The sequence below is a fragment of the Cherax quadricarinatus genome, chromosome 45 (assembly GCF_038502225.1).
Source record: "Cherax quadricarinatus isolate ZL_2023a chromosome 45, ASM3850222v1, whole genome shotgun sequence".
NCBI lineage: Eukaryota > Metazoa > Arthropoda > Malacostraca > Decapoda > Parastacidae > Cherax > Cherax quadricarinatus.
Genome location: NC_091336.1, coordinates 291490 through 313890, shown reverse-complemented (window position 1 = coordinate 313890; position 22401 = coordinate 291490). Strand labels below are relative to the sequence as shown.

At 50.7% G+C, this 22401-nt stretch overlaps 1 protein-coding gene across 1 annotated transcript in view; it reads right to left on the bottom strand.

Annotated features, from left to right (window-relative positions):
* The window catches only part of LOC128686490 (BTB/POZ domain-containing protein 6-like), a 104406-nt gene that overhangs the window by 13506 nt on the left and 68499 nt on the right, over nucleotides 1-22401 (bottom strand). Inside the window, exon 3 of the mRNA XM_070094260.1 lies at nucleotides 5341-5477. Within this exon, the coding sequence (XP_069950361.1) occupies nucleotides 5341-5477 (137 nt within the window). The remainder of the gene's footprint in view (nucleotides 1-5340; nucleotides 5478-22401) is intronic.

The following is a 22401-nucleotide window of genomic DNA, read 5'->3' as shown; positions in this document are numbered from 1 at the left end:
GCATCCTACTCCACAAAGTTGACCACTATGGTATAAGAGGCCATGCGCTTGCATATTTTAAATCCTACCTTTCTAATAGGTATCAGTATGTCACCATTAAAGACACAGCCTCATCAATACGGCCACTTGATATTGGAGTTCCGCAGGGAAGTGTCCTTGGACCCCTGCTCTTCCTCATTTACATCAATGATCTTCCAAACATATCCCAACACCTGAAGCCCATTCTCTTTGCTGACGACACGACTTATGTCATCTCCCACCCTAATCTTGCCACCCTCAACACCATTGTTAACGAGGAGCTGCTCAAAATATCGACTTGGATGACAGCCAATAAACTTACACTTAACACTGGCAAAACCTACTATATTATGTTTGGTAGCAGAGCAGGTGTTGCGCAACTTAACATTAAGACACAACACTCTAATTGCCAGACCTAATGAGGGCAAATTCCTTGGCCTATACCTCGACAACAACCTAAATTTCAGCACCCATATCCCACACATAACAAAAAAAGTATCCAAAACGGTGGGGATCCGGGGATCCTCTCCAAGATACGATACTACGTACCACAAACTGCCCTTCTCACACTATACCATTCACTTATATATCTATACCTCACCTATTCTATCTGTGCTTGGGGTTCAACTGCAGCAACACACCTAAAGCCAATAATAACCCAACAAAAAACCGCAGTAAGAATAATCACTAAATCCCATCCCTGGCAACACCCCCCCCCCCCCACTCTTCATGGATGTATACTTACTCCGTGTTCAGAGCATCCACACCTACTACTGTGCAATCTATATCTACAGGACCTTAAATTCCAATATTAACCTTGACCTAAAACGCTTTCTTGATAGTTGTGACAGGATCCATAGGCATAACACCAGACACAAACACCTCTATGACATTCCCCGTGTTCGACTAAACCTTTACAAAAATTCAATGTATTTCAAAGGCCCTAAAATCTGGAACACCCTACCTGAAAACTCTAGAACTGCAGACACATTCATCACTTTCAAAACTACAGTTAGAAAACATCTTATCTCCCTGATCCACCCCGACAACTAACTACATAATAACCACCTGGTGGTTCACAATTACACTCACTCACCCACTGACTATAAACCCAAAAATACTAATCTTAATCTTAAAATAATAAATCCTAACTAGTCATAAGTTTGCCTATGATACTCCAATACTCCAATATAGACACCTTGTATTGTGCTAAAACAAAAGCATTCACATTGCTAAACTCACAAATTATGATGTAGTCACTTAGCCTTAATACCATAATCTGTAAGGATTTAATGTTAAGAATTAATCTAAGTCTGCCCGAAATGCCTAGCCATGCTAGGTATCCTAGTGGCCCTCACTGTAATTAGTATTTTATAACATGTAAACCACACAATACCCAAAACCTGTAAACCCCACATTGTAACCCTTATAGAGAATAAACTTGAATTGAATTGAATTTACAAAGTCACACTAACGAGAAGTAGAGCAGGAAGGGGTATATATAGGCAGGAAGAGGTAGTGGTTGTGGTGGTAGTAGTAGTAGAGGTAGTAGTAGTAGTAGTAGTAATAGTAGTAGTAGTGGTAGTAGTTGTAGTGGTAGTAGTAGTAGTGGTAGTAGTAGTAGTAGTAGTAGTAGTAGTAGCAGTGGTGGTAGTAGTAGTAGTAGTGGGGAATAAGGAGGACGAGCAAGTCAAATACAAAGAAAGGGGAGCACTGCACGGGAGCTAGGTGCCCACAGAGGGAGAGCAAGAACACAGAGGTGGGGAAGAAGGGGAAGTGATGAAATAAATAATGAAGGAACAGAAACACGAGACAGAAGAAAGACAACCCAGAGGAGACAAAAGGAAAGAGGAAAGGGGAAGAGGGAGAAGAAGAAAAAAGGAGGAATCAGGTTAAGTCACGGATGTTTTGAAGTTTGGAACATTTTACAATGTAGTGGGAGAGGAAGGCATCTACAGAGACGAAGCCAGGACTAAGATTCATACAAGGAAAGTTGTGTATTAGAGAGGATTCAACTAGACGGCGACTGTTATTTGTGTATCGTTCCAGTCACGGTATTGTGCCTTTTTTTTTTTTTTTGTTATTTATGTCTAAGTCAATGACCTAAATCTCATCCCGGTATCCCATGTATAAGTAGATGTTTGAATATGCGTGAATGTAGTGCAATGATATGAAAGAGATGGCGGCCAGTGTTATGAATGCTGGATGCCCTTGATATAAACCAAAAAACAATTGAAGAGGGTAGGAGAATTTCAGTGGGGATAAATAAATGGGATTAAATCAGGTGTATCTGAGAGAGTTAGAGCTAAGGAAGGAGTAGCAAAAATGTTGAATAAGCTAGTGCAGTAAAAGACGGAATGTAAATATATAAATTCAAGGATTACTTATTGGTGGATTAAAGGTTGTTATGTAGAATCCCGGATGTGCATGTTTATAGATGTGGCAACAGATATATCACATCATTTGTTAGTTGTAGCTACAGTGAGAGTAAAAGGTAAATGGGGAGCAAGGAGAATGGCAAGAGCAAGTACGAGAGATGTGAAGGTTTATAAATTAAAGAAGGAGGAAGTTAGAGTAAGATATAAACAACTATTGGTGGAAAAATGGGCTAATGAGAGTAGGTAATGAGGAGTTTCCAGCGTGTGGGGAAAATTTCCGGATGCAGTATTTAAATTGTTAGGGAAAAGTTTGTGGATATAGTGAGGTGGGGTGCAGGAAGGAATAAGAACAATTACTGGAATGATGAAAAGAGTGGTAAGAGAAAAAAAGTTTGTGTATGAGAGGTTTTGCAAAAGCAGGAATGATATAAGAAAGGAAGAGTATATGGAGAGAAAAAGAGAGCATAAGAGTGTGGTAAGGGACTATAAAATGAGAGCAAATGAGAGAGTGGGTAAGTTGTTGTCAACAAATTTTGCCGAGAATTAGAAAAAATGTTGAAGTGAAATTAATAAGTTGAGAAAGCCAGGGGAACAATGGGTTTTACAGTTGAAAAAGAGAAGAGGAGAGTTATCATACAGGGAGTTAAAGGTATTGGGAAGTTAGAGGGAGTATTTTGAAAAGGCGTTAAATATTGATGAAGAGAGCGTAGCTGTGATTTCATGCATGGGCCGGGGAGGTAAAGCATCTTTTAGAAGTGAGGAAGAGCCAGATATGAATTTAGGGGAAGGAGGTGAAGTTGTGGGTAAAATGAAAGGGGATAAAACCCTGGGATTAATGATCAAAACAGAAATGTGGGGATAGAGTTTTGGAACAGGTGGTGCTTTTATTTAATAAATATATGAAAGGAAGGAACCAAGAGACTAGCAGAGAACATGTATAGTTCCTTTTTAAAGCCAAAAGGAACAAAAGAGATTGTAAGAATTATAGGGAAATAAGCCAAATGAGTATACCTGGTAAGGCGTAAGCTAGAGTAATTATTGAAAGAGTTAAGAGAAAGACGGAGAGCAAGACTGCAGATGAACTAGGCTTTAGGAAGTGTTGAAGACGTGTAAACCAAGTGTTTACATTGAAGCATATCAGAGAACAACATTTTGATAACGGTAGGGAAGTTTTCATTGCATTTATGGATTTAGAAAAGACATATGATAGGGTGGATAGGGGAGCAATGTGGCAGATATTTCAAGTGTATGGAATAGGTTAGGTTAGGTAAGGTTCGTCAGGAAACAGGACAAATGTTTCCTGACGCGGGTCTTAGTCAGATGATGACCCGCCTTTGGAGCTTTTGGTCATCTGACCGAGGCCTTCCGCTGGCTTACCGGTCCACCCCTTTAAAAATTATGGTCATTTATAACCATTAATATATATGGAATAGATAGTAAGTTACTAAATGCTGTAAAGAGTTTTTATGAGGATAGTGAGGCTCAGGTTAGGATGTGTAGGAGAGAGAGAGACTACTTTCCAGTAAAAATAGGCTCTAGACAGGGATGTGTAATGCCATCAAAGATGGGGTTGTAAAAGAAGTAAATGCTAGGATGTTTGGGAGACGGGTAGGATTATATTACAGGGAATCAAATACAAAATGGGAATTAACACAGTTAACTTTTGCTGATGTTAGTGGGCTTCTGGGAGATTCTAAAGAAAATTTGCCAAGGTTAGTGGATGAGTTTGGGAGTGTGTGCAAAGGAAGAAACTTTAAAGTGAACATAGATAAGAGTAAAGTGATGAGGGTATCAAATAATTTAGATAAAGAAAAATTGGACATCAAATTGGAGGGCGGGAGTATGGAAGAAGTGACTGCTTTCAGATACATGCGAGTTGACGTGTCAGCAGATGGGTTTATGAAGGACGAGGTTATTCATAGAACTGATGAAGGGAAATGTTAATGGTGCAATGAGGTATCTAAGGAGACAAAAATGTTGTCCATGGAGGCAAAGAATGGAAAGTACGAGAGTATTGTGGTATCAACACTCTTTTATGGGTGCGAAGCATGGGTTTTGAAAGCTGCAGCGAGGAGGCAGCTGGAGGCAGTGCAGATGTCGTGTCTAATGGCAATGTGTGGTGCAAATATTATGCCGAGATTTCGTAGTGTGTAAATTAGGAGGTGTGGAGTTACTGAAAGTATTAGTCAGACGGCTGAAGAGGGGTTGTTGATGTCGTTTGGTCATTTAGAAAGGATGAAGCAAAATAGGATGACTTGTAGGGTGTATAAATCTATAATGGAAGGGATGGAGAGGGAGGGGTAAAAGAGGTTTTATGTGCATGGGCCTTGGACACGAAGCAGGCATGTGTGAGCATGTTAGATATGAGTGAATGGAGACGAATGGTTTTTGGGACTGACGAGCTGTTGGAGTTTGAGCAAGGTAATATTTTGTGAAAAGATTCAGGTAAACCGGTTAGAAGGACTTAAGTCCTGGAAGTGGGAAGTACACTGCCTGCACTTTAAAGGACGGGTTTAGGATTTTGGCTGTTCGGAGTGACATCTAAACTCTCGTACCTGAGCGCCTCTGTAAAGTCAGTGATTATGTGTGAATGGTGGTGAAAGTGCTTCTTTCTTTTTTGGGTCACCCTGCCTAGGCAGGGAGAGAGAGAGAGAGAGAGAGAGAGAGAGAGAGAAGGAGAGAGAGAGAGAGAGAGAGAGAGAGAGAGAGAGAGAGAGAGAGAGAGAGAGAGAGAGAGAGAGAGAGAGAGAGAGAGAGAGAGAGAGAGAGAGAGAGAGAGAGAGAGAGAGAGAGAGAGAGAGAGAGAGAAAGAGAGAGAGAGAGAGAGAGAGAGAGAGAGAGAGAGAGAGAGAGAGAGAGAGAGAGAGAGAGAGAGGAGAGAGAGAGAGAGAGAGAGAGAGAGAGAGAGAGAGAGAGAGAGAGAGAGAGAGAGATTCATATTTACCACGCTACTATTGCTTCATAAACTTCAAACTCATATTTGATGCATAACTCTTGCTGTAGCAGTTGTCTCAGTGAGTCTCGACTTAACTGGCAAAACTGTGGTGACGCCAACACAGCAGAAGAACACTGTCTCACAATCTGTAAGAAACAAATAATATTGATAATAAACACTGAATTAAACATCGGTTCTTTGGTTACAAAAATGTTTGTAAAACACTTGTTAAACAAACATAATTTGTCACATAATTTTATTATCTCTAACAAAACCAACAGAATAATATTTTGACCCAAGATGAGAGGAAGCTAAATGAATATTTTATTTATTCTAATTTTCACTCGTCGGAAACTTTCTCAAGTATCAGAAGTTCACGATGAGCGAAACGTAGCATTAAATGAAACTTTCAATCAGCGAAAACGTTTCCATTCATTTAAGTTTAATAAACAATATGTTTATGTCATTCGTGGGGTTCATGCTGTCAGTTACCAGACAGCCAGTGGACGAGGTTCATGCTGTCAGTTACCAGACAGCCAGTGGACGAGGTTCATGCTGTCAGTTACCAGACAGCCAGTGGACGAGGTTCATGCTGTCAGTTACCAGACAGTCAGTGGACGAGGTTCATGCTGTCAGTTACCAGACAGTCAGTGGACGAGGTTCATGCTGTCAGTTACCAGACAGCCAGTGGACGAGGTTCATGCTGTCAGTTACCAGACAGCCAGTGGACGAGGATCATGCTGTCAGTTACCAGACAGCCAGTGGACGAGGTTCATGCTGTCAGTTACCAGACAGCCAGTGGACGAGGATCATGCTGTCAGTTACCAGACAGCCAGTGGACGAGGATCATGCTGTCAGTTACCAGACAACCAGTGGACGAGGATCATGCTGTCAGTTACCAGACAGCCAGTGGACGAGGCTCATGCTGTCAGTTACCAGACAGCCAGTGGACGAGGTTCATGCTGTCAGTTACCAGACAGCCAGTGGACGAGGATCATGCTGTCAGTTACCAGACAGCCAGTGGACGAGGATCATGCTGTCAGTTACCAGACAGCCAGTGGACGAGGATCATGCTGTCAGTTACCAGACAGCCAGTGGACGAGGATCATGCTGTCAGTTACCAGACAGCCAGTGGACGAGGTTCATGCTGTCAGTTACCAGACAGCCAGTGGACGAGGATCATGCTGTCAGTTACCAGACAGCCAGTGGACGAGGTTCATGCTGTCAGTTACCAGACAGCCAGTGGACGAGGTTCATGCTGTCAGTTACCAGACAGCCAGTGGACGAGGCTCATGCTGTCAGTTACCAGACAGCCAGTGGACGAGGATCATGCTGTCAGTTACCAGACAGCCAGTGGACGAGGATCATGCTGTCAGTTACCAGACAGCCAGTGGACGAGGATCATGCTGTCCAGTTACCAGACAGCCAGTGGACGAGGCTCATGACTGGACGGAGTCAGTTACCAGATAGCCAGTGGACGAGGTTCATGCTGTCAGTTACCAGACAGCCAGTGGACGAGGTTCATGCTGTCAGTTACCAGACAGCCAGTGGACGAGGATCATGCTGTCAGTTACCAGACAGCCAGTGGACGAGGCTCATGCTGTCAGTTACCAGACAGCCAGTGGACGAGGATCATGCTGTCAGTTACCAGACAGCCAGTGGACGAGGTTCATGCTGTCAGTTACCAGACAGCCAGTGGACGAGGCTCATGCTGTCAGTTACCAGACAGCCAGTGGACGAGGATCATGCTGTCAGTTACCAGACAGCCAGTGGACGAGGCTCATGCTGTCAGTTACCAGACAGCCAGTGGACGAGGCTCATGTTGTCAGTTACCAGACAGCCAGTGGACGAGGCTCATGCTGTCAGTTACCAGACAGCCAGTGGAAGAGGATCATGCTGTCAGTTACCAGACAGCCAGTGGACGAGGTTCATGCTGTCAGTTACCAGACAGCCAGTGGACGAGGATCATGCTGTCAGTTACCAGACAGCCAGTGGACGAGGTTCATGCTGTCAGTTACCAGACAGCCAGTGGACGAGGATCATGCAGTCAGTTACCAGACAGCCAGTGGACGAGGATCATGCTGTCAGTTACCAGACAGCCAGTGGACGAGGATCATGCTGTCAGTTACCAGACAGCCAGTGGACGAGGCTCATGCTGTCAGTTACCAGACAGCCAGTGGACGAGGATCATGCTGTCAGTTAACAGACAGCCACTGGACGAGGATCATGCTGTCAGTTACCAGACAGCCAGTGGACGAGGATCACGCTGTCAGTTACCAGACAGCCAGTGGACGAGGTTCATGCTGTCAGTTACCAGACAGCCAGTGGACGAGGATCATGCTGTCAGTTACCAGACAGCCAGTGGACGAGGATCATGCTGTCAGTTACCAGACAGCCAGTGGACGAGGATCATGCTCTCAGTTACCAGACAGCCAGTGGACGAGGTTCATGCTGTCAGTTACCAGACAGTCAGTGGACGAGGATCATGCTGTCAGTTACCAGACAGCCAGTGGACGAGGATCATGCTGTCAGTTACCAGACAGCCAGTGGACGAGGTTCATGCTGTCAGTTACCAGACAGCCAGTGGACGAGGATCATGCTGTCAGTTACCAGACAGCCAGTGGACGAGGTTCATGCTGTCAGTTACCAGACAGCCAGTGGACGAGGTTCATGCTGTCAGTTACCAGACAGCCAGTGGACGAGGCTCATGCTGTCAGTTACCAGACACCCAGTGGAGGAGGATCATGCTGTCAGTTACCAGACAGCCAGTGGACGAGGATCATGCTGTCAGTTACCAGACAGCCAGTGGACGAGGATCATGCTGTCAGTTACCAGACAGCCAGTGGACGAGGCTCATGCTGTCAGTTACCAGATAGCCAGTGGACGAGGTTCATGCTGTCAGTTACCAGACAGCCAGTGGACGAGGTTCATGCTGTCAGTTACCAGACAGCCAGTGGACGAGGATCATGCTGTCAGTTACCAGACAGCCAGTGGACGAGGCTCATGCTGTCAGTTACCAGACAGCCAGTGGATGAGGATCATGCTGTAAGTTACCAGACAGCCAGTGGACGAGGTTCATGCTGTCAATTACCAGACAGCAAGTGGAAGAGGATCATGCTGTCAGTTACCAGACAGCCAGTGGACGAGGTTCATGCTGTCAGTTACAAGACAGCCAGTGGACGAGGATCATGCTGTCAGTTACCAGACAGCCAGTGGACGAGGATCATCCTGTCAGTTACCAGACAGCCAGTGGACGAGGATCATGGTGTCAGTTACCAGACAGCCAGTGGACGAGGTTCATGCTATCAGTTACAAGACAGCATGTGGACGAGGCTCATGCTGTCAGTTACAAGACAGCCTGTGGACGAGGCTCATGCTGTCAGTTACCAGACAGCCAGTGGACGAGGTTCATGCTGTCAGTTACCAGACAGCCTGTGGACGAGGCTCATGCTGTCAGTTACCAGACAGCCTGTGGACGAGGCTCATGCTGTCAGTTACCAGACAGCCTGTGGACGAGGCTCATGTTGTCAGTTACCAGACAGCCAGTGAACGAGGCTCATGCTGTCAGTTACCAGACAGCCTGTGGACGAGGCTCATGTTGTCAGTTACCAGACAGCCAGTGGACGAGGCTCATGCTGTCAGTTACCAGACAGCCAGTGGACGAGGTTCATGCTGTCAGTTACCAGACAGCCAGTGGACGAGGATCATGCTGTCAGTTACCAGACAGCCAGTGGACGAGGCTCATGCTGTCAGTTACCAGACAGCCTGTGGACGAGGTTCATGCTGTCAGTTACCAGACAGCCAGTGGACGAGGTTCATGCTGTCAGTTACCAGACAGCCTGTGGACGAGGTTCATGCTGTCAGTTACCAGACAGCCAGTGGACGAGGTTCATACTGTCAGTTACCAGACAGCCAGTGGACGAGGTTCATGCTGTCAGTTACCAGACAGCCAGTGGACGAGGTTCATGCTGTCAGTTACCAGACAGCCAGTGGACGAGGTTCATGCTGTCAGTTACCAGACAGCCAGTGGACGAGGTTCATGCTGTCAGTTACCAGACAGCCAGTGGACGAGGATCATGCTGTCGGTTACCAGACAGCCAGTGGACGAGGTTCATGCTGTCAGTTACCAGACAGCCAGTGGACGAGGATCATGCTGTCAGTTACCAGACAGCCAGTGGACGAGGTTCATGCTGTCAGTTACCAGACAGCCAGTGGACGAGGATCATGCTGTCAGTTACCAGACAGCCAGTGGACGAGGTTCATGCTGTCAGTTACTAGACAGCCAGTGGACGAGGCTCATGCTGTCAGTTACCAGACAGCCAGTGGACGAGGATCATGCTGTCAGTTACCAGACAGCCAGTGGACGAGGATCATGCTGTCAGTTACCAGACAGCCAGTGGACGAGGTTCATGCTGTCAGTTACCAGACAGCCAGTGGACGAGGATCATGCTGTCAGTTACCAGACAGCCAGTGGACGAGGTTCATGCTGTCAGTTACCAGACAGCCAGTGGACGAGGTTCATGCTGTCAGTTACCAGACAGCCAGTGGACGAGGTTCATGCTGTCAGTTACCAGACAGCCAGTGGACGAGGATCATGCTGTCAGTTACCAGACAGCCAGTGGACGAGGTTCATGCTGTCAGTTACCAGACAGCCAGTGGACGAGGATCATGCTGTCAGTTACCAGACAGCCAGTGGACGAGGTTCATGCTGTCAGTTACCAGACAGCCAGTGGACGAGGATCATGCTGTCAGTTACCAGACAGCCAGTGGACGAGGATCATGCTGTCAGTTACCAGACAGCCAGTGGACGAGGTTCATGCTGTCAGTTACCAGACAGCCAGTGGACGAGGATCATGCTGTCAGTTACCAGACAGCCAGTGGACGAGGTTCATGCTGTCAGTTACCAGACAGCCAGTGGACGAGGATCATGCTGTCAGTTACCAGACAGCCAGTGGACGAGGATCATGCTGTCAGTTACCAGACAGCCAGTGGACGAGGATCATGCTGTCAGTTACCAGACAGCCAGTGGACGAGGCTCATGCTGTCAGTTACCAGACAGCCAGTGGACGAGGTTCATGCTGTCAGACAGCCACTGGACGAGGATCACCAGACAGCCAGTGGACGAGGATCACGCTGTCAGTTACCAGACAGCCAGTGGACGAGGTTCATGCTGTCAGTTACCAGACAGCCAGTGGACGAGGATCATGCTGTCAGTTACCAGACAGCCAGTGGACGAGGATCATGCTGTCAGTTACCAGACAGCCAGTGGACGAGGATCATGCTGTCAGTTACCAGACAGCCAGTGGACGAGGTTCATGCTGTCAGTTACCAGACAGTCAGTGGACGAGGATCATGCTGTCAGTTACCAGACAGCCAGTGGACGAGGATCATGCTGTCAGTTACCAGACAGCCAGTGGACGAGGTTCATGCTGTCAGTTACCAGACAGCCAGTGGACGAGGATCATGCTGTCAGTTACCAGACAGCCAGTGGACGAGGTTCATGCTGTCAGTTACCAGACAGCCAGTGGACGAGGTTCATGCTGTCAGTTACCAGACAGCCAGTGGACGAGGCTCATGCTGTCAGTTACCAGACACCCAGTGGAGGAGGATCATGCTGTCAGTTACCAGACAGCCAGTGGACGAGGATCATGCTGTCAGTTACCAGACAGCCAGTGGACGAGGATCATGCTGTCAGTTACCAGACAGCCAGTGGACGAGGCTCATGCTGTCAGTTACCAGATAGCCAGTGGACGAGGTTCATGCTGTCAGTTACCAGACAGCCAGTGGACGAGGTTCATGCTGTCAGTTACCAGACAGCCAGTGGACGAGGATCATGCTGTCAGTTACCAGACAGCCAGTGGACGAGGCTCATGCTGTCAGTTACCAGACAGCCAGTGGATGAGGATCATGCTGTAAGTTACCAGACAGCCAGTGGACGAGGTTCATGCTGTCAATTACCAGACAGCAAGTGGAAGAGGATCATGCTGTCAGTTACCAGACAGCCAGTGGACGAGGTTCATGCTGTCAGTTACAAGACAGCCAGTGGACGAGGATCATGCTGTCAGTTACCAGACAGCCAGAGGACGAGGATCATCCTGTCAGTTACCAGACAGCCAGTGGACGAGGATCATGGTGTCAGTTACCAGACAGCCAGTGGACGAGGCTCATGCTGTCAGTTACCAGACAGCCTGTGGACGAGGTTCATGCTGTCAGTTACCAGACAGCCAGTGGACGAGGTTCATGCTGTCAGTTACCAGACAGCCTGTGGACGAGGTTCATGCTGTCAGTTACCAGACAGCCAGTGGACGAGGTTCATACTGTCAGTTACCAGACAGCCAGTGGACGAGGTTCATGCTGTCAGTTACCAGACAGCCAGTGGACGAGGATCATGCTGTCAGTTACCAGACAGCCAGTGGACGAGGATCATGCTGTCAGTTACCAGACAGCCAGTGGACGAGGCTCATGCTGTCAGTTACCAGACAGCCTGTGGACGAGGTTCATGCTGTCAGTTACCAGACAGCCAGTGGACGAGGTTCATGCTGTCAGTTACCAGACAGCCAGTGGACGAGGTTCATGCTGTCAGTTACCAGACAGCCAGTGGACGAGGTTCATACTGTCAGTTACCAGACAGCCAGTGGACGAGGCTCATGCTGTCAGTTACCAGACAGCCAGTGGACGAGGTTCATGCTGTCAGTTACCAGACAGCCAGTGGACGAGGTTCATGCTGTCAGTTACCAGACAGCCAGTGGACGAGGTTCATGCTGTCAGTTACCAGACAGCCAGTGGACGAGGATCATGCTGTCGGTTACCAGACAGCCAGTGGACGAGGTTCATGCTGTCAGTTACCAGACAGCCAGTGGACGAGGATCATGCTGTCAGTTACCAGACAGCCAGTGGACGAGGTTCATGCTGTCAGTTACCAGACAGCCAGTGGACGAGGATCATGCTGTCAGTTACCAGACAGCCAGTGGACGAGGTTCATGCTGTCAGTTACTAGACAGCCAGTGGACGAGGCTCATGCTGTCAGTTACCAGACAGCCAGTGGACGAGGATCATGCTGTCAGTTACCAGACAGCCAGTGGACGAGGATCATGCTGTCAGTTACCAGACAGCCAGTGGACGAGGTTCATGCTGTCAGTTACCAGACAGCCAGTGGACGAGGATCATGCTGTCAGTTACCAGACAGCCAGTGGACGAGGTTCATGCTGTCAGTTACCAGACAGCCAGTGGACGAGGTTCATGCTGTCAGTTACCAGACAGCCAGTGGACGAGGTTCATGCTGTCAGTTACCAGACAGCCAGTGGACGAGGATCATGCTGTCAGTTACCAGACAGCCAGTGGACGAGGTTCATGCTGTCAGTTACCAGACAGCCAGTGGACGAGGATCATGCTGTCAGTTACCAGACAGCCAGTGGACGAGGTTCATGCTGTCAGTTACCAGACAGCCAGTGGACGAGGATCATGCTGTCAGTTACCAGACAGCCAGTGGACGAGGATCATGCTGTCAGTTACCAGACAGCCAGTGGACGAGGTTCATGCTGTCAGTTACCAGACAGCCAGTGGACGAGGATCATGCTGTCAGTTACCAGACAGCCAGTGGACGAGGTTCATGCTGTCAGTTACCAGACAGCCAGTGGACGAGGATCATGCTGTCAGTTACCAGACAGCCAGTGGACGAGGATCATGCTGTCAGTTACCAGACAGCCAGTGGACGAGGATCATGCTGTCAGTTACCAGACAGCCAGTGGACGAGGCTCATGCTGTCAGTTACCAGACAGCCAGTGGACGAGGATCATGCTGTCAGTTACCAGACAGCCAGTGGACGAGGATCATGCTGTCAGTTACCAGACAGCCAGTGGACGAGGATCATGCTGTCAGTTACCAGACAGCCAGTGGACGAGGTTCATGCTGTCAGTTACCAGACAGCCAGTGGACGAGGATCATGCTGTCAGTTACCAGACAGCCAGTGGACGAGGATCATGCTGTCAGTTACCAGACAGCCAGTGGACGAGGATCATGCTGTCAGTTACCAGACAGCCAGTGGACGAGGTTCATGCTGTCAGTTACCAGACAGCCAGTGGACGAGGATCATGCTGTCAGTTACCAGACAGCCAGTGGACGAGGATCATGCTGTCAGTTACCAGACAGCCAGTGGACGAGGTTCATGCTGTCAGTTACCAGACAGCCAGTGGACGAGGATCATGCTGTCAGTTACCAGACAGCCAGTGGACGAGGTTCATGCTGTCAGTTACCAGACAGCCAGTGGACGAGGTTCATGCTGTCAGTTACCAGACAGCCAGTGGACGAGGCTCATGCTGTCAGTTACCAGACAGCCAGTGGACGAGGATCATGCTGTCAGTTACCAGACAGCCAGTGGACGAGGATCATGCTGTCAGTTACCAGACAGCCAGTGGACGAGGATCATGCTGTCAGTTACCAGACAGCCAGTGGACGAGGCTCATGCTGTCAGTTACAAGACAGCCAGTGGACGAGGATCATGCTGTCAGTTACCAGACAGCCAGTGGACGAGGCACATGCTGTCAGTGACCAGACAGCCAGTGGACGAGGATCACGCTCTCAGTTCCCAGACAGCCAGTGGACGAGGCTCATGCTGTCAGTTACCAGACAGCCAGTGGACGAGGATCATGCTGTCAGTTACCAGACAGCCAGTGGACGAGGCCCATGCTGTCAATTACCAGACAGCAAGTGGAAGAGGATCATGCTGTCAGTTACCAGACAGCCAGAGGACGAGGTTCATGGTGTCAGTGACCAGACCGCCAGTGGACGAGGATCATGCTGTCAGTTACCAGACAGCCAGTGGACGAGGATCATGCTGTCAGTGACAAGACAGCCAGTGGACGAGGATCATGCTGTCAGTGACAAGACAGCCAGTGGACGAGGCTCATGCTGTCAGTGACAAGACAGCCAGTGGACGAGGATCATGCTGTCAGTTACAAGACAGCCAGTGGACGAGGCTCATGCTGTCAGTTACCAGACAGCCAGTGGACGAGGTTCATGCTGTCAGTTACCAGACAGCCTGTGGACGAGGCTCATGCTGTCAGTTACCAGACAGCCAGTGGACGAGGCTCATGCTGTCAGTTACCAGACAGCCAGTGGACGAGGCTCATGTTGTCAGTTACCAGACAGCCAGTGGACGAGGCTCATGCTGTCAGTTACCAGACAGCCAGTGGACGAGGCTCATGCTGTCAGTTACCAGACAGCCAGTGGACGAGGCTCATGCTGTCAGTTACCAGACAGCCAGTGGACGAGGCTCATGCTGTCAGTTACCAGACAGCCAGTGGACGAGGATCATGCTGTCAGTTACCAGACAGCCAGTGGACGAGGCTCATGCTGTCAGTTACCAGACAGCCAGTGGACGAGGATCATGCTGTCAGTTACCAGACAGCCAGTGGACGATGATCATGCTGTCAGTTACCAGACAGCCGGTGGACGAGGTCATGCTGTCAGTTACCAGACAGCCAGTGGACGAGGTTCATGCTGTCAGTTACCAGACAGCCAGTGGACGAGGGTCATGCTGTCAGTTACCAGACAGCCAGTGGACGAGGCTCATGCTGTCAGTTACCAGACAGCCAGTGGACGAGGCTCATGCTGTCAGTTACCAGACAGCCAGTGGACGAGGTTCATGCTGTCAGTTACCAGACAGCCAGTGGACGAGGTTCATGCTGTCAGTTACCAGACAGCCAGTGGACGAGGATCATGCTGTCAGTTACCAGACAGCCAGTGGACGAGGTTCATGCTGTCAGTTACCAGACAGCCAGTGGACGAGGATCATGCTGTCAGTTACCAGACAGCCAGTGGACGAGGATCATGCTGTCAGTTACCAGACAGCCAGTGGACGAGGTTCATGCTGTCAGTTACCAGACAGCCAGTGGACGAGGATCATGCTGTCAGTTACCAGACAGCCAGTGGACGAGGTTCATGCTGTCAGTTACCAGACAGCCAGTGGACGAGGATCATGCTGTCAGTTACCAGACATCCAGTGGACGAGGTTCATGCTGTCAGTTACCAGACAGCCAGTGGACGAGGATCATGCTGTCAGTTACCAGACAGCCAGTGGACGAGGATCATGCTGTCAGTTACCAGACAGCCAGTGGACGAGGTTCATGCTGTCAGTTACTAGACAGCCATTGGACGAGGCTCATGCTGTCAGTTACCAGACAGCCAGTGGACGAGGTTCATGCTGTCAGTTACTAGACAGCCAGTGGACGAGGCTCATGCTGTCAGTTACTAGACAGCCAGTGGACGAGGCTCATGCTGTCAGTTACCAGACAGCCAGTGGACGAGGCTCATGCTGTCAGTTACCAGACAGCCAGTGGACGAGGCTCATGCTGTCAGTGACAAGAAAGCCAGTGGACGAGGATCATGCTGTCAGTTACCAGACAGCCAGTGGACGAGGCTCATGCTGTCAGTGGCAAGACAGCCAGTGGACGAGGATCATGCTGTCAGTTACCAGACAGCCAGTGGACGTGGCTCATGCTGTCAGTGACAAGACAGCCAGTGGACGAGGATCATGCTGTCAGTGACAAGACAGCCAGTGGACGAGGATCATGCTGTCAGTTACCAGACAGCCAGTGGACGAGGATCATGCTGTCAGTGACAAGACAGCCAGTGGACGAGGATCATGCTGTCAGTGACAAGACAGCCAGTGGACGAGGATCATGCTGTCAGTGACAAGACAGCCAGTGGACGAGGATCATGCTGTCTGTGACAAGACAGCCAGTGGACGAGGATCATGCTGTCAGTGACAAGACAGCCAGTGGACGAGGCTCATGCTGTCAGTGACAAGACAGCCAGTGGACGAGGCTCATGCTGTCAGTTACCAGACAGCCAGTGGACGAGGCTCATGCTGTCAGTGACAAGACAGCCAGTGGACGAGGATCATGCTGTCAGTTACCAGACAGCCAGTGGACGAGGATCATGCTGTCAGTTACCAGACAGCCAGTGGACGAGGCTCATGCTGTCAGTGACAAGACAGCCAGTGGACGAGGCTCATGCTGTCAGTGACAAGACAGCAAGTGGACGAGGATCATGCTGTCAGTTACCAGACGGCCAGTGGACGAGGCTCATGCTGTCAGTTACCAGACAGCCAGTGGACGAGGCTCATGCTGTCAGTGACAAGAAAGCCAGTGGACGAGGATCATGCTGTCAGTTACCAGACAGCCAGTGGACGAGGCTCATGCTGTCAGTGGCAAGACAGCCAGTGGACGAGGATCATGCTGTCAGTTACCAGACAGCCAGTGGACGTCGCTCATGCTGTCAGTGACAAGACAGCCAGTGGACGAGGATCATGCTGTCAGTGACAAGACAGCCAGTGGACGTGGCTCATGCTGTCAGTGACAAGACAGCCAGTGGACGAGGATCATGCTCTCAGTTACCAGACAGCCAGTGGACGAGGATCACGCTGTCAGTGACAAGACAGCCAGTGGACGAGGATCATGCTGTCAGTGACAAGACAGCCAGTGGACGAGGCTCATGCTGTCAGTGACAAGACAGCCAGTGGACGAGGCTCATGCTGTCAGTGACAAGACAGCCAGTGGACGAGGCTCATGCTGTCAGTGACAAGACAGCCAGTGGACGAGGATCATGCTGTCAGTTACCAGACAGCCAGTGGACGAGGATCATGCAGTCAGTGACAAGACAGCCAGTGGACGAGGATCATGCTGTCAGTGACAAGACAGCCAGTGGACGAGGATCATGCAGTCAGTGACAAGACAGCCAGTGGACGAGGATCATGCTGTCTGTGACAAGACAGCCAGTGGACGAGGATCATGCTGTCAGTGACAAGACAGCCAGTGGACGAGGCTCATGCTGTCAGTGACAAGACAGCCAGTGGACGAGGCTCATGCTGTCAGTTACCAGACAGCCAGTGGACGAGGCTCATGCTGTCAGTGACAAGACAGCCAGTGGACGAGGATCATGCTGTCAGTTACCAGACAGCCAGTGGACGAGGATCATGCTGTCAGTTACCAGACAGCCAGTGGACGAGGCTCATGCTGTCAGTGACAAGACAGCCAGTGGACGAGGCTCATGCTGTCAGTGACAAGACAGCAAGTGGACGAGGATCATGCTGTCAGTTACCAGACGGCCAGTGGACGAGGCTCATGCTGTCAGTTACCAGACAGCCAGTGGACGAGGCTCATGCTGTCAGTTACAAGACAGCCAGTGGGCGAGGTTCATGCTGTCAGTTACCAGACAGCCAGTGGACGAGGATCATGCTGTCAGTTACCAGACAGCCAGTGGACGAGGATCACGCTGTCAGTTACCAGACAGCCAGTGGACGAGGCTCATGCTGTCAGTTACCAGACAGCCAGTGGACGAGGATCATGCTGTCAGTTACCAGACAGCCATTGGACGAGGCCCATGTTGTCAGTTACCAGACAGCCAGTGGACGAGGCTCATGTTGTCAGTTACCAGACAGCCAGTGGACGAGGCTCATGCTGTCAGTTACCAGACAGCCAGTGGACGAGGATCATCCTGTCAGTTACCAGACAGCCAGTGGACGAGGTTCATGCTGTCAGTTACCAGACAGCCAGTGGACGAGGATCACGCTGTCAGTTACCAGACAGCCAGTGGACGAGGTTGATGCTGTCAGTTACCAGACAGCCAGTGGACGAGGATCATGCTGTCAGTTACCAGACAGCCAGTGGACGAGGATCATGCTGTCAGTTAACAGACAGCCAGTGGACGAGGTTCATGCTATCAGTTACCAGACAGCCAGTGGACGAGGATCATGCTGTCAGTTACCAGACAGCCAGTGGACGAGGTTCATGCTGTCAGTTACCAGACAGCCAGTGGACGAGGATCATGCTGTCAGTTACCAGACAGCCAGTGGACGAAGTTCATGCTGTCAGTTACCTGACAGCCAGTGGACGAGGATCATGCTGTCAGTTACCAGACAGCCAGTGGACGAGGATCATGTTGTCAGTTACCAGACAGCCAGTGGACGAGGTTCATGCTGTCAGTTACTAGACAGCCATTGGACGAGGCTCATGCTGTCAGTTACCAGACAGCCAGTGGACGAGGTTCATGCTGTCAGTTACTAGACAGCCAGTGGACGAGGCTCATGCTGTCAGTTACTAGACAGCCAGTGGACGAGGCTCATGCTGTCAGTTACCAGACAGCCAGTGGACGAGGCTCATGCTGTCAGTTACCAGACAGCCAGTGGACGAGGCTCATGCTGTCAGTGACAAGACAGCAAGTGGACGAGGATCATGCTGTCAGTTACCAGACAGCCAGTAGACGAGGCTCATGCTGTCAGTGACAAGACAGCCAGTGGACGAGGATCATGCTGTCAGTTACCAGACAGCCAGTGGACGAGGCTCATGCTGTCAGTGGCAAGACAGCCAGTGGACGAGGATCATGCTGTCAGTTACCAGACAGCCAGTGGACGAGGATCATGCTGTCAGTGACAAGACAGCCAGTGGACGAAGATCATGCTGTCAGTGACAAGACGGCCAGTGAACGAGGCTCATGCTGTCAGTGACAAGACAGCCAGTGGACGAGGATCATGCTGTCAGTTACAAGACTGCCAGTGGACGAGGATCATGCTGTCAGTGACAAGACAGCCAGTGGACGAGGATCATGCTGTCAGTGACAAGACAGCCAGTGGACGAGGCTCATGCTGTCAGTGACAAGACAGCCAGTGGACGAGGCTCATGCTGTCAGTGACAAGACAGCCAGTGGACGAGGCTCATGCTGTCAGTGACAAGACAGCCAGTGGACGAGGATCATGCTGTCAGTTACCAGACAGCCAGTGGACGAGGATCATGCAGTCAGTGACAAGACAGCCAGTGGACGAGGCTCATGCTGTCAGTGACAAGACAGCTAGTGGACGAGGATCACGCTGTCAGTTACCAGACAGCCAGTGGACGAGGATCATGCTGTCAGTGACAAGACAGCCAGTGGACGAGGATCATGCTGTCAGTGACAAGACAGCCAGTGGACGAGGCTCATGCTGTCAGTGACAAGACAGCCAGTGGACGAGGATCATGCTGTCAGTTACCAGACAGCCAGTGGACGAGGATCATGCTGTCAGTGACAAGACAGCCAGTGGACGAGGCTCATGCTGTCAGTGAGAAGACAGCCAGTGGACGAGGCTCATGCTGTCAATTACTAGACAGCCAGAGGACGAGGCTCATGCTGTTAGTGACAAGACAGCCAGTGGACGAGGATCATGCTGTCAGTTACCAGACAGCCAGTGGACGAGGATCATGCTGTCAGTTACCAGACAGCCAGTGGACGAGGCTCATGCTGTCAGTGACAAGACAGCCAGTGGACGAGGCTCATGCTGTCAGTGACAAGACAGCCAGTGGACGAGGATCATGCTGTCTGTTACCAGACAGCCAGTGGACGAGGCTCATGCTGTCAGTTACCAGACAGCCAGTGGACGAGGCTCATGCTGTCAGTTACAAGACAGCCAGTGGACGAGGTTCATGCTGTCAGTTACCAGACAGCCAGTGGACGAGGTTCATGCTGTCAGTTACCAGACAGCCAGTGGACGAGGTTCATGCTGTCAGTTACCAGACAGCCAGTGGACGAGGTTCATGCTGTCAGTTACCAGACAGCCAGTGGACGAGGCTCATGCTGTCAGTTACCAGACAGCCAGTGGACGAGGTTCATGCTGTCAGTTACGAGACAGCCAGTGGACGAGTTTCATGCTGTCAGTTACCAGACAGCCAGGGGACGAGGTTCATGCTGTCAGTTACGAGACAGCCAGTGGACGAGGCTCATGCTGTCAGTTACCAGACAGCCAGTGGACGAGGCTCATGCTGTCAGTTACCAGACAGACAGTGGACGAGGTTCATGCTGTCAGTTACCAGACAGCCATTGGACGAGGTTCATGCTGTCAGTTACCAGACAGCCAGTGGACGAGGCTCATGCTGTCAGTTACCAGACAGCCAGTGGACGAGGTTCATGCTATCAGTTACCAGACAGCCAGTGGACGAGGTTCATGCTGTCAGTTACCAGACAGCAAGTGGACGAGTCTCATGCTGTCAGTTACCAGACAGCCAGTGGACGAGGTTCATGCTGTCAGTTACCAGACAGCCAGTGAACGAGGTTCATGCTGTCAGTTACCAGACAGCCAGTGGACGAGGCTCATGTTGTCAGTTACCAGACAGCCAGTGAACGAGGTTCATCATGTCAGTTACCAGACAGCCAGTGGACGAGGCTCATGCTGTCAGTTACCAGACAGCCAGTGGACGAGGCTCATGCTGTCAGTTACCAGACAGCCAGTGGACGAGGTTCATGCTGTCAGTTACCAGACAGCCAGTGGACGAGGTTGATGCTGTCAGTTACCAGACAGCCAGTGGACGAGGATCATGCTGTCAGTTACCAGACAGCCAGTGGACGAGGCTCATGCTGTCAGTTACCAGACAGCCAGTGGACGAGGCTCATGCTGTCAGTTACCAGACAGCCAGTGGACGAGGTTCATGCTGTCAGTTACCAGACAGCCAGTGGACGAGGTTCATGCTGTCAGTTGCCAGACAGGCAGTGGACGAGGCTCATGCTGACAGTTACCAGACAGCCAGTGGACGAGGCTCATGCTGTCAGTTACCAGACAGCCAGTGTAGGAGGCTCATGCTGTCAGTTACCAGACAGCCAGTGGACGAGGCTCATGTTGTCAGTTACCAGACAGCCAGTGAACGAGGCTCATGCTGTCAGTTACAAGACAGCCAGTGGACGAGGCTCATTTTGTCGGTTAACAGACAGCCAGTGGACGAGGCTCATGCTGTCAGCTACAAGACAGCCAGTGGACGAGGATCATGCTGTCAGTTACCAGACAGCCAGTGGACGAGGATCATGCTGTCAGTTACCAGACAGCCAGTGGACGAGGATCATGCAGTCAGTGACAAGACAGCCAGTGGACGAGGATCATGCTGTCTGTGACAAGACAGCCAGTGGACGAAGATCATGCTGTCAGTGACAAGACAGCCAGTGGACGAGGCTCATGTTGTCAGTTACCAGACAGCCAGTGAACGAGGCTCATGCTGTCAGTTACAAGACAGCCAGTGGACGAGGCTCATTTTGTCGGTTAACAGACAGCCAGTGGACGAGGATCATGCTGTCAGTGACAAGACAGCCAGTGGACGAGGATCATGCTGTTAGTTACCAGACAGCCAGTGGACGAGGATCATGCTGTCAGTTACCAGACAGCCAGTGGACGAGGCTCATGCTGTCAGTGACAAGACAGCCAGTGGACGAGGCTCATGCTGTCAGTGACAAGACAGCCAGTGGACGAGGATCATGCTGTCAGTTACCAGACAGCCAGTGGACGAGGCTCATGCTGTCAGTTACCAGACAGCCAGTGGACGAGGCTCATGCTGTCAGTTACAAGACAGCCAGTGGGCGAGGTTCATGCTGTCAGTTACCAGACAGCCAGTGGACGAGGCCCATGCTGTCAGTTACCAGACAGCCAGTGGACGAGGCTCATGTTGTCAGTTACCAGACAGCCAGTGGACGAGGCTCATGCTGTCAGTTACCAGACAGCCAGTGGACGAGGATCATGCTGTCAGTTACCAGACAGCCAGTGGACGAGGTTCATGCTGTCAGTTACCAGACAGCCAGTGGACGAGGATCACGCTGTCAGTTACCAGACAGCCAGTGGACGAGGTTGATGCTGTCAGTTACCAGACAGCCAGTGGACGAGGATCATGCTGTCAGTTAACAGACAGCCAGTGGACGAGGTTCATGCTGTCAGTTACTAGACAGCCATTGGACGAGGCTCATGCTGTCAGTTACCAGACAGCCAGTGGACGAGGATCATGTTGTCAGTTACCAAACAGCCAGTGGACGAGGTTCATGCTGTCAGTTACTAGACAGCCATTGGACGAGGCTCATGCTGTCAGTTACCAGACAGCCAGTGGACGAGGTTCATGCTGTCAGTTACTAGATAGCCAGTGGACGAGGCTCATGCTGTCAGTTACTAGACAGCCAGTGGACGAGGCTCATGCTGTCAGTTACCAGACGGCCAGTGGACGAGGCTCATGCTGTCAGTTACCAGACAGCCAGTGGACGAGGCTCATGCTGTCAGTGACAAGACAGCCAGTG